Source organism: Achroia grisella, unplaced genomic scaffold (assembly GCF_030625045.1).
Source record: "Achroia grisella isolate CSIRO2021 unplaced genomic scaffold, CSIRO_AGI_Agris_v1 utg905, whole genome shotgun sequence".
NCBI lineage: Eukaryota > Metazoa > Arthropoda > Insecta > Lepidoptera > Pyralidae > Achroia > Achroia grisella.
In genome coordinates, this window is record NW_026713063.1 from 35,752 (window position 1) to 49,699 (window position 13,948).

The 13,948-nt window shown below is 32.9% G+C and overlaps 1 protein-coding gene across 1 annotated transcript in view; it reads right to left on the bottom strand.

The window, feature by feature from the left end:
- Window positions 1–5,167: 5,167 nt before the first annotated feature.
- Window positions 5,168–13,948, bottom strand: part of LOC131853714 (uncharacterized) — a 71,619-nt gene continuing 62,838 nt past the window's right edge. The window contains exons 3-4 of the mRNA XM_059204723.1: window positions 11,439–11,881; window positions 5,168–5,308 (exon numbers count right to left, since the gene is read on the bottom strand). Coding sequence (XP_059060706.1) covers window positions 5,168–5,308; window positions 11,439–11,881 — 584 coding nt within the window. The remainder of the gene's footprint in view (window positions 5,309–11,438; window positions 11,882–13,948) is intronic.

Consider the following 13,948-nt stretch of genomic DNA (forward strand, 5'->3'; position numbering starts at 1 on the left):
ATTAGGCTAGGGGGGAACGTTACAAGCTCTATAAACCTTCAATAAGTTTTTTTATGAATAAGACCGTTAGTATGTATATGAAAAACGTAAGAGTCGAAAAACTATACAGAAATGGTTTTATTTACGTAAATTACAATAGTTAAATAGAAGCGATAGGAAAAATAGTACATATTCATGAAAAAATTACACAATATTTACTACATAATTGACTTCACATAAAAACTTGACTTCAGAAGCCATCGTATTACATAATTATAAACAAATGAATATCTCAATTAGATGAAGTTTCGTTTATAGTTAGCTTCTTTTCGCGAGTGAGTAGCCCAAAAGACAAAATTATGCATATGCTACCCACAACTTTCGACCTGAACTGAATTTTGCATGACATCCATCAAGTCCTAGAAGGAGAAGACAACAAGTGAACCACAATTTGTTCCTAACACTTCAGATATTATTTCGAATGCGCATTTATACAGGATGTTCTTAGTACGGTCGTCTTTTAATAAACCAACTTACAGATTCACCCATAATTACATAACCAAAACATGCAATTCTATGATCTCACATAAATTCCCATGGGAAGCGAAACTAAACGGTTCCGCGGGAAACACCTAGTAGATAATGTATTTCTACAAGAGCATGTCTCGTAGGATGCTCCTGTCTGCTGTCGGCGGTAAGTTATTTATTACACGCGGCGATGCGTGGGCGGTAGCACCCGCTGATTTATCGCGCTATCTATTCGATATTTGTAATATACATGGATTATATTAACTTGCAAATTTACTAGAAAATCATTATAGAATATTAATGGCAATTAGTGAGACGTCTTAATATGCCCACTAAAACAACAAATGTGAAGTAGATTTAATTAATAAGATATACGAGTATATGTATATCATCACGTGTTCATCAATCATTTAATAGATAGAAGTTTTATGTCTTTCACTCTGAATAAATAAATGTATAAACTATATATTAATACCCTCGATGGTTTAGCGGTATGGACGCGGGTTCAATTCTTCGAACGGTGGAAATATTTGTATTCCAAGGTCCAAAGGATCCAAAGGATCGGTCTGTGTGTTTTCTATATATATGTATATATATGTTCATTATATAAGTATTTGTAAAAAAATGCATCTATGTATTTATATCACTTGTCTAGTACGTACCCATAACATAAGCTTTGCTTAGCTTGGGACTTGGTCCTGTGAGAATTGTGCAGGGCTATTATTATTATTATTTATGTTCAAGTGCAAAAGTGAGTTTGTTACCTGCCATACGTCAGTCAATAAATCAAATTGTCATAAAATTACATATATGCATTGCATGCCACATAGAGAGGGCCTTAATTATGACTAAACATGATATTACATGAATACTACATAATTACTTAATTCACATATTACTGACAATAATAGGTTTTTTATTGGAAATAACATTATAAAAACCTGTTTGTTTCATACTAGTTGGTCAGGTTTAGGTCAGGAAAAGGGAGCGCAATAGATCTCTGCAGGTTGCAGTGTTAAAGTCTAAGCACAGAGTATTAGCACAAACCCCTTAAAAAAGGTCAGGTCAGTTCAAATAAGATTAAGGAATATTTTTCTTATATTAAGTTCAAATCTGTCAACATATTTCTATTAGGAGAATGTCTTAAATGATTATGGCACTAAAATTTAATAACTTAATGAGACTTTTAACTCCGCTTAAGAATAACCTTGTACGTACGAAAATGTAACAATCCCCGCTAAGTAAACTTTGTGTCAACGACTGAACAAAAAAATTTTTACAATCGTTTTATCGTCGACCTATAAAAGCTGTTTTTCTTTGTCGTCCAAACAATGACGTTTTCATACAATGTAGTCTTATTACCGTGGAATTCGATGGCTGCTTTAAAATATGGCTATAATTTCGAGACCTATAACTGTTAAAAGAATTGGAACAGTGTCACGGTCTGTCCCGGATACGACTACATATTTATATCTTTATTATTATTTTACGTTCCGGATTTCAAACTTGACGTAAGAATATGAATTATTTTAAAAATTCTTCAATACTGCTTAATACGTGGGGCATAGACTACAGACTTATAACTAAAGATTATAGACAATAGATATTATACACTACAGACTTTAAACGATTTGTAAAATTACACCAAAAACTATATATATTTATTTGTATGTTATATTATTTATATAACATACAGTTAAGTAAATACACTATAACTATAGCATTATCCACAAAATTTTACAACACCTAATTGACGCAGTAGTATTAATTACAAAAATATGTTTTTACCAACTAATGTCACATATAACGCTAAAACAGCAAATTAATTCACGTATCATAAAACACAATCATATCTTAAAATCTAATAAATCCGACAAATACTATACCACGTATAATATAAGAAACAACAAGATATGCACAGACAATAAAATATGCGCGAAAAACCGGTTTGGTAAGAAACCGGTAACGGAAGTGGTATTACCATTATGAGCATGTAGATTTGCATACCAAAGGGATTTTCACTGCATAGTACTCGCCATGGTATTGTGTGATGTGATGAACAACATATGACGTACTAAAAGACAATTATTTGCATAATCATCTCACTCGTCGCACGTCCATTGTCGTCCGGCACGACATTTCGATTATTTTTTTTTATCTTGAACATTATAAATAAAAATTAATACTTCTATTCTATGTTATTTGGTTTAGCTTGACTAAATTTTACGGGTTTCTATGAAGCAGGAATTTTTAGGGAACATATAAGATCCTCTTCAAAGTAAATAATTCTACAGCATTTCTAATAATAATAATTCTGTCACTAATTTATTTATGCAGATGTTAAGATGATGGTATTATTTGCATATCTACGGTTGATGATTTTTAATGTTGCATATTCTTAACTTACATACCAAATACATATGTATGTTTCAATTATTGGTTGATAATTATACTGACAATATAATTACGAATATGGTTTTACAATAGAAATATCGATTAATTCTTTTTTTTTTTAGAGTCATTAATCCTTAAATCGTAAATTACCGATTAAGTTACATAGAAAAGTACATGTCTATTTATTTACAAAAATATACAAGAAATAATTACTCTGCAATTTCATAAAGACTAAGAAAGTATAAAATATACTAACCGTATAAAATTATAACAATAGCAAAAACTAATATTCATACTATTATATCTAATATCGTGTGTACATAAAGTCTACATTAACGTATAAACAAACATACATAGCTAAAATTATAAAAAATATAATTCACCTACGTATATATAAAATGCATAGTTATATTACAAATCGTTATGTGACCAAAAATGGTCTATTTTCACCTTGAATATTTGGAGATGATAACAATGAAGAATGGTATCGTACCAGCACAGTGGAAACAAACCACGGCTTGGTTCGCGGCTGTCAATCATGCGCGCGCGCAGCGTAGGCGGTGATTGTGCGTTGACATTGGAAAGCGGTCGCGTAAACATTATAGTGTTAATTTATACGCCGTTAAGTGTTAGTATTTGCGATGAGTGCCCACTTAGGTGCAGATTAACACTAGCTGTTTGCAGATAAATATCGTAATGATGATAAACTGTTGATTTTAGTAGTATGACTAGTTCTATTAACTGATACGAAACTAGAGAAGAAATGAAAGCGCTGTCAGTTATAAAATGAATGACTTCACTTAAGCTTATTATTTGGTTTAAGTACTACACAATATCGACTATATATAATCAATCTCGAGTATGGAGGATTCCGTACAATATTGTAATTAAAATATAACATACAATAATATAAATTCAATTTCAAGAATTTAAATATCATGTTTTTGTTTATGACGTCTAATAAGACTTATAATTTAGGGGTTTAGTAAGTTGCTATTAGGCATATAGAATATTTTCAATAAAAGAAATAACTTAAGATTTTGGACATTGAATAACGGTAGCATTCTCGTGCCGGGTCCAATAATTTAATAAACTAAGTAATATTAGATTATTTAATATCGAGCATTCAATGCATTATTTCTTTAAAAATACCACTATCTAAAACTATGATCACGTGTTAAACTGATCTAAAACTAACAATGGGTACCATAAAAAATTATCACGATTGATTGTAACAGAAAATCGTTCAAAAACGTTCATCGATTCTGCAGAGAAATCGCGTAGCATAACACACTAAAGCAACCGTCTTGTTGAAAACCTCATACTGGCAGTAGGTTAAAAATTTACTTGTTTATTCTTTCCTTCAACTGTCGGTAGTCCGTAATCCCCGTATCCTGTTACCGAAATATCATGTTCCCCGCCCGAGGCGCTGTTTGACATACAACGAAAAAAAGCTGACGTTTGGAAGTTAAATAAAACAGAGTGGTTCTGGCTTTTTATTTAGTGACTTGTGGTCAAGTAGTTAAAATTTTGTTGGTCTACAAATCACATTAGTTTTATTTTGATAATTTCCAGTTTTTTCGGTTCTTTGTTTTACAGAACGATGTATCGTTCTGTACTATGTAGTACAATTGGATTACGAGCAGATCCATCTATTTATTTTTAGGCTAGATGCACAGAGAGCATGAACATGCAGTTAATAAAAATGTAGTAATTACACAACTTGGTTATAGTTACTTTAAACGGATTTTACTCAATACTAAAATCATGATCCATATCTGAGCAATTCCAGTGGGGATACAATCAGCGGGCATACTATATACAATTGGTATTTACATAATATATACAATTTTCGATATTCACGGAACCATTTTTTCAGACTTGTTGTTTTTTATTGGCTCTAAGGGACAATTGGAGGGGTTTGGGTCAGCGCAAACTAGGGAGACTTTTTCCAAGGAAGGCAAAGTAGGGATTTGAAATGGCCATGTTTACAAGTGCAAGTGAATTTGTACATTTTTATTGTTTAATGACTTGATGACTTCAAATACTACGCGAATAATTATTGTATTAATGTTAAAATTAACATGTCAGCAATGTGACCTATAGACTAAGTCAATAGTGTAAAAATAATTATTAATTAAACATCTGAATACTTAAAGCACAACAACAACCTGAAGTTATTGTTTACGTATCTGTGTCAAAATCACAATCACTTCTAATGACCTTTGACTCTAAAATAGTATTGTACGTTAAATAGGAAAGGTTATCAGTAGGGTGCGCACGCGTACAGGTGATAATGCGGAATAATGAACCAGTCACTGCGCGGTAAATCAGCGGAGCCCGAGGGCCTGGCTACGCCTGCCGCTGTTTCAGCGAAAGTGACAACACTGTCTAAGACCATGTTAAACTGTTTTAAGGTTGCATGAACACAATTAAAATCAATTATGATTTACTTAAATGTTTTTAATAAATTTTATACCAGTTGACTCGCGCAATTTTATCTGCAGCACACTTACTAGACGTTTATTATTATATTTCGCCCAATTTACACAAATTCTTTTTACATTATAGCCTACGTGTTATTCTGTGTATAAATATCACTGTAAGGTTTCATAAAAATCCGTTCATAGTTTTTGCATGAAAGAGGAACAGACATCCATCCATACTCACAATTATTCGCATTTATAATATTAGAGGGAAGCAAAATGTTTAACTACTTTACCACTATAATTAAAATGCTGAAAGTATAAAAAAAAGATGGCAGCCACAAATATTAAATTAAAATTAGTTACAAATATTACTCTATAAAGCCTGCTTTGAGTATACATATAATTACAACATAGTGTTAATTTCTTAAATGCAGTATTCAAAAAATACAAAATGTCTAACAATCATTGTTTTGGTTTTTGTTGTTGTTAAAATCACAGAATAAAAGTTTTTCTCCTTAAATATATCTTCCACGTAGTTATAAACAGCGATCTGTTATATTTTTATTATATACATATAGAGAACCTTCCTGTTAGAATATAGCTATACCAGAGCAGTGGTGGTAATATCAAAAGTACCAAAATATCCGGCAGTGCATCTGCAGTGTAGTCACTGTAATGATAGTGTTAGCCGTCAGCGGTAGAATCCGAGCGACGAATTATTGCTTAGAAAATTACTAAGATCTCAGCACTTTCTACTGCAACATTGGGTGGTGGTAAGAAGCTATTTTTCAATTGAACGACTTTTAGTGCCTTTCAAGGAATTCACTGATACATAGATGATTTGTTTTGAAAACTTTTCGTTTCGTAATTTACACTTTGTAACACACCTATAGAAATTTATTTGACACGTGATTATCTCTGTGATTATATCCAAACTGCTTACTTTATTTTTGCTGACTGTTGATGGATGATATATGGCAATTACAGGGCAACATTTTTGTCCTCCGGAATAACAACGCATGAGGGTACCACGGGCGTAACAAAAAGACATGATGTGATGCTGTTCAGTCCAGTTAAAAAATAAAGCAAGCTTAATGTCTTACAATAAGCTTATTTATTTATGACTACCGGTTTAGCATGCCGTCTTCTTCCGATGGTCATATGTTCGATTCCATACATACATTTGTATTTGTGAATATGATAGTTTCTATGTTTCCAATGTATACTATATATGTAAGAAATGTATTTGTAAAAGTTGTCTGCTATCCAGAACACAAGCTCCGCTTAGCTTGGGACTAGATGACGCTCTGAAAATAGTCGAGTTATTATTATTATAATTAGATATAAATAGAAATTAATAAACGAGTCCATCCAATTTGTAATCTAGAACTACAAATTGTTCATCGTCTTGGGATATATGTATGCATTTTTCGTTCTACGCGGACAAGTTCCTTGAGTGCGCAAGCCCATATAATTATAATTACATAGTATATACAATAAGCACGAAACCGCTACCTGCATTATGAAATATAATTATTTTGTTACTGATGTTACTAATGAGCACAATGCAGTTGGAATAGTGAATTGCAGCATTTGCAGCACAGTTAAGAAACTCCAACTGCTAAATGCAAACCAGTGCGGGTGGGTGTTCACAAGAAACAATTAAAAGGTCAATGCACTCTCTAATAAATAAATCGATTACTCGATATAACAAGCCATCGATAGTGACAAAGTATCGTATTCAAACCCATTGTATAAGACACCCACGTGTCTACGAGCGGGTCTATTCTGTTGTATTTATTACACTATTCGAATCTATTAAATTGATATTATGTCAATTTGAACATGTTGACTTGATGAGCAATACTATAAAAAGAATGCTTCTAAAGCACAATATACTTAGAGACGATTTTTGAATGACTACTAGAAATTTATTTCACTGTGATTCAATGAAATGAAATGAGATGACATGAGATGAAATTGTAGAAAACAGTCAGATAATGGTAATACGTCGATTAAAAAAAAAGAACTAATAGTTATAGTAACAATTGTGAGTAAAGGAATAGCAATAATATGTATACATTTCATAGCAGCAATTACACAAACGCTGAAGAGCAGAAATCACCAACCAAAGAAACAAAAGTATGATTATTTCAAAATTTTGAAATAAACTGACTTCAATATTGATATGGTACCAAAACGAAAGTCAACAATTTCAATAAATAAATTATAACAAAAATACACTACCTGATTAATGATACATACCACTTTTTCTAACTAAATAATTTAATATTGTACGTACCTAGTTATTGGTTAAAAGCATAAAACGTTTTAAGAGACAAAACACTACACCACTTTCCGTTTTCTCAATTTCACCGTTAGCATCGATTCCAAGTAATTAGATTCTCATGCGCAAATAATCCTGTCCATATTGATAACTAGTACCAGTAAGGACATCAGATACATAGCTGCAGTAAAAACTGGCAACTGATGATGACAGCTAACGCCTTTCACTGGAAGGTGATTAGAGCGTCGCGCTATGGAGCAACAAATCATGTACATTGTTGGACGTGTCTTTAATATTTTGTTGATAATTTAGTATGCAAATGTTACCAATACTAAAATTTTGACCATGAATTTCTCCAACTACTAATAGACTCAGTGGTCTAGCAGTTTAGTAGACCACCTTATTTTCTATGGTCGCATGTTCTGATTGCTCGCATAGTACAAATATTTGTATTCATGAATATGATTGTTAGTTTTGTTTTGGGTGTTTTCTATATATATATATTATGAATGTATTTACAAAAATAGTATATATTTTTACAAGACACAAGCCACCAATACTAGCTAACTCTGCTTAATTTGCACTAAGCACTGTGTGAATTCTCCTGGATTATTATAAATATTACTAATTTTTATTACATAAATTTTAAGAAAATATTAATTTGAACTAAAAAAAAAAAATAAAAAATGACTGTATATTTAACCATGTATGAATTTTAATTTTAAAAATATGTATCAATGTAAAATTTCATGGATTATAATGGTATAATTTCTAAGACGAATATATCGTAGACATAACGACGTATGTAACGTATCGTAGACTAAGACGAATCATCTTGTAACTACAAGATTAAGCATCTTAACTATATTTTGCGATATAAACAAAACTGACATGAGATTAAAAACTTAAGATATGCCTGCGATATACAAACATGTACGTACCTACTACCGTTACAGTACTGTCGTAACACTATTTAGATCCATCCGACCATTGTACAGCAATAAAATCAAGACAAACGGCCTCTTTCAACTCTCGGCTGATTGCCTGTCGAATGCAGACCGTACCGAGCCCCGATCGCCACTCAATCAAGTGCAAGTTTAAGTGGGACAAGTCATTACAAGAGCCCTAAAGTGGGACAAAATTTGTACCAAATCGTATATTGTGATAATAACTGGGTGATTGTTACCATGAACAAAATAAAATAAGTAACCAACTAACCCAATTTACTTTCCTTTTGGAAAAAGATTGTGATAATTAAAAAGTACTAAATAAAATGGATTTTTCCATATTTTTCTTTATCAATTCGTTCAGCTACCTATGCTGAGAGATCTACTGCATATTAGACTGTATGTTGAAAATATAATTCCAGAAGAATCAAAGTGATCTATACTGAAATAAACAGCAATGAACTGGCTCAGAAAACTGTGGAAGAAAATTGCTGGAGTGGCGACCAAAATGTAGGTCACCGGATATTAGATGGAATGACGAGCTTAGAAGTCATGCATTGACTAGCCACCTGGGTCAGGACGGTCCATTATGACTGTCTATAAATGACGCTGCGAGTACATAGCAGAAATGTCGAACACAGATACTAAAGACTTATGTTTCGTAACTCTGCCTTAATCTTTAAGTTTTATTTGTTAAATGTTCTTTGTCAAATAGTATATACTATATATTATATATATACATCATCTGAACGAATTAAACCTCTTTGGTTTGATGTATATCAGTAATTCAACGAAACGCCGCCGAAATGAGGTTAAGGCTTGGCTTCGACTAGGTAAAACGCCGTGTGAAAAGCCCTTAAATGTGTCGGCTTCTAATGGATTTATTATCGCGGTTAATGGCAAAATGGAAATGTAATTCTCCACTAGCGTACACCCACATGTCTGATTGGTTAATAACTGCACATGAAGGTCAGGAAAATGTAACTGAGGAGAGGTACGCAGATATTAAAAAGAGAAATTTATAATTAGTGAATATTATTCCAACTCAAAAACATGTGTCATGTCTGTATGACAATCACCCAAGCGAATGAATAATGCGATAAAGCTTGGCTACAATTGTACCTACATTTTTTGTAATCCTGTCTGCGGTTTCGCTATACAATGGCGAACATGAGTGAAGGATGAAAAGACGAGGTTGAAATTAGGTCACTTGGCACATTCGTAGTGAATCATCCAAAATTATTTTCCGAGGCGACAGTGTGGACGTTGTAATGACCGGGTATATTGTGGACCAATAGTGTCAACTACTGTAGTGGGTCAATAGTGTCAACTACTACATTAGGTTACAAAGAATATACGAGGTTTTTATTATTAGGTTCTTATAATTAACTCCTAACACTATTGTTAACAAGCAAAACTTTTGAATGAATATTGATATTATAGCAGAATTAAAGAAAGACAAGATTGCACTATAAACTACATAATAATATACATAAATACATATTCTCTAATTCAGAATAATGGTCCCACTAAAATTATTTACCAAATCTAGTCTGGCATTAAAGTTATTACATTGGCATAAGGCCTTTATGAATTAAATCGATACGGCATTATCTCATTATTAAAGCCTATTAAAATAAGAAAGCCGCCAATGAGTAAAACGAGAAGCGACAGCATGGTCGTTTTAAAGCGGATTATAAGACATTAACTTAACACCAAGTGGCGCCACTGTACGCCATTCGGAACTGTTATTTAATGTTTAAATAAGGATTTGATATAAATTTGATATCCGTGTTTTAGGCTTATTAATAGTTATCATTACACAGATTATGTTAACGCTAGATTTAAATAGATTGATATAGGAGAACATTAGATTGAGACATAAGGAGTTCAAAATATTATGAGTTATGTTATATTTTGATTGTTAACACTCAAAACGAAAATTAAATCTTAATTTTCTAACATTTGTATATAAATTTCAATAGAAGAATATCTAAAACAAATTGAAACATGAATAATTGTGCAAAACTAGGGTTAAAATATATACTAGCAGTATTAAATTAATACTTTAAAATATTTTAATAATAATTTGGTAGAATCATTTTTCAAATATGACGTTTTGATAATAACATCTTCGTCATATTAATATAGGCTCTAATGATCTACGTAATAAACTTTAAAATATATTTTATAGATTTGTTTATCATTTTTTATTACTACACAAGCAGGTAGTAATATCATATTTCTAAATAAACGAAGAAAGCACGACGCCTACAGGTAAACAATACGCATCGACAAATCTAATCATATATGTATGACTAGAAACAACGAGCCATTATTTATATGGTCAAAGAAATAGTAAATCATTTCGCGATGATAGAGTGTTATCCACTCGACCAGCCCACCGCATAAACGAGAGGATATATTATCTCCTACTCGTATATCACACTATTCTAAGATATATGGTACCTATCACCTAACCCATGAGACAGGTCTGTAAAAACATACCTTAATTTTGTAATATATTTCTGAGACCTATAACAAACTGTCGATGTTATAATGGTACGGTAAAATTGTTCGTTTTTTATGTTACAATTTATTTATGTAGACAATTCAAAATGAGACAGTTTAATTCCCGTATTACGTGACTACGTAATAGGAAGGCATTCTGGGACGTGACTCGAAGATATTGAAGCGGAAAACAGCTAGGCTCGTGGTATCAACATTACGAATGATTAATTCTCAATGAACTTCCTGGTAACTTTTTATAGCATACCAAGCCCTTTGTATATAAAGTAACCATAATGATAAAGAATACATTTGTATAGGCTATTAATAAGTAATAAGTAGATATTTGAGTAGTTTCAGCCTTACCTGAACATCTCTTCTCGGCTGCGGCAACCTCATCAAGGGATGAAGAGCAGGAGCCGGCATCCTGAGCGGTGGGGGCGCTACGGGCCTGTGAACCAAAGCCGGTGGTGGCAGAGACGGTCGAGGACCTTGCACCACCGTTACAGACGGCACGAGAGGCGGCGGCCGCCGTTCCATGGACCGCTCGACAATGGCGAGATGTTCCGATGGTCGGATAAGTCGGGGCGGTTGGTTGCGAGTCGGGTCGGGAACAACGGGGCCAGAGTGGGGCACGAGGACAACGGGGCCAGAGTGGGGCACGGGGACAACAGGGCCAGAGTGGGGCACGGGGACAAGGGTGCGCGGACGCGGTTCCGGTGGTCGCGCGGCTGCGTGTCGCGGCGGCGGCGCCGGCACGCGCCGTCCCCGCCCCGCCTCCGCTTCATCTGACATTGGAGCGCGCCAATCTGTCAACAATAAAAACAAATATTTAAATATCATTTACATATATCGATTCATTTAACAAATTAAATATTACAGTCAAATTAGTTACAATGATCGGAGTTACAGAGGTGTACAAAAACAGCTTCATTACAAAATAGCATTCACATATTTTCAAAATATACCTAACATGTATATTACAGTGTATGTATAGTTTATTGTAAGTAAGCTAATTCCTGAAATTCATTCAACTGATTGAAATTTCCATGAACGTAAATTGGCAAACTGCAAATAATTTCTAACACTTGTGTATAAACATTTTAGAAGACGACGTCATGCCTTTTATCCTAAATTTCATTGCCTAATGGCCTACGTTCATGTGAGACGACTTCCTACAAATTCTACCTCGCAAAGATTCAGATATACTCTTTCTTTTGGAATGTGATGTGATAACTAAAATAATTTTCCGAGACTTAGTTGATACTGCCATAGATGACAATTTAAGAAATAAAAGTCATAATAAATATACATCGTAAAATAAATAAACAAGTGGGGAACGATTTAGACTAACGCACGAGAGAATAAAACCACACGGTATCACGCGATCAAAACTCCAAACAATGCTTACTGTTTAGTATTTTATTGTCAATAATCACGAATATAACATATAGAAGTTATTGGTAAAAATGAATTGTGATGACCTATATTTTTATAAATTTTCAATTAAGCAAATTAAACAAATATTATATATATATATCTACTAATATTTACTTTATAAACCAGTTACTCAAAATTATAAAACAAACTAAAATACAGAATATGGCAGTTAAAGGTATGATATAATTACATATTGAAGATATAATAATGAGTAATCCACTTACATTTTTTTTTTTTTAAAGAATTGTCATTTGCTTTTTAAAAGTATGTCATTTTATTATTTAGCGCCATCTACCGGTAATGTGATGAACTTACTAGAATGCAAGTGGACGTAAAACTTTCGCGGGAATGCGTGCGCATCGGCGATGGCGAGACCGCTGCAGTAGGATGCTTAATTCGGTATTTAAAAAAGACGGCCCAATAAAACAAAGTGATTTCCGGCTGACTTGTTGGATTGCTGAGAATATTACACAGGGGACAGGAGATCACTTTACTATATAAAGAGGATCATATTTTAATTAATTAATGTACAACTCAATATGGATACAGTTTTAATATAATTTTTATATGTTCAGTTTTAGGCTAAGTAATATTATTTTTAAATTGTATTTTTGACACATTGCTTTTTATTATATTCACATATAACCCTGATATATCGGTGTCATATTTTATTCGTCTCCATATTTTCTTTAACACCCTCGAAACCTCTAACTCATCAGGCATATTAGATGCCTCCGTTTCAATATGTATATATAGTCCAGATTAAACAATATGTACCAATCAAAAATAATGTATTTAAAATGGTGAAAGAGTAGCTAAATATGTAGATGCAGGGTTTACGTTGCATTATCCTCAAATAGAGGGGTTCACACCAGAGTTGCCAATTTTAAAGCATTTAAGCTCATAACAAGAAGAAAAAAAAAACTGATATTATTAGAGTAATATACGGTATATTACTCTCTCTTTCTCTTACTATATTCATATATTTGTCAATTTTCAGATCAAATCAAATTTTTGAACACTTTTTGGTACAAACTAGTACAAAAGTGAAAACGTCCTATCGAAGACCCAAAATCTCTTATTTGTACAACGTTCCTGGTATGATTGGTATCTCTGGTACACACTAAGTTATCATCATATTATATTACGAAATGTCACTTCTTCCGGTAGTAAGCAATCTTCGATTTAGAATGTTAACCTCATCATCTGCTTCTTCCTCATCTGAATTATTTGAGGTCGGCGTAATATGTTTTTCTCTTCTATTCATCATCTCGTTATTTATTCCCTTTCTTACGATTCATCTCTTTTTCAGGTTTCCTCTGCCTTTAAAACCATCCACATTCATATATAACACCTCATTGCTAGCAATATACCATGTCAGGTTGACCTCCACGTGGTTCCCCTTGGAAACCATCGTGATAAATTCATAGCAAATT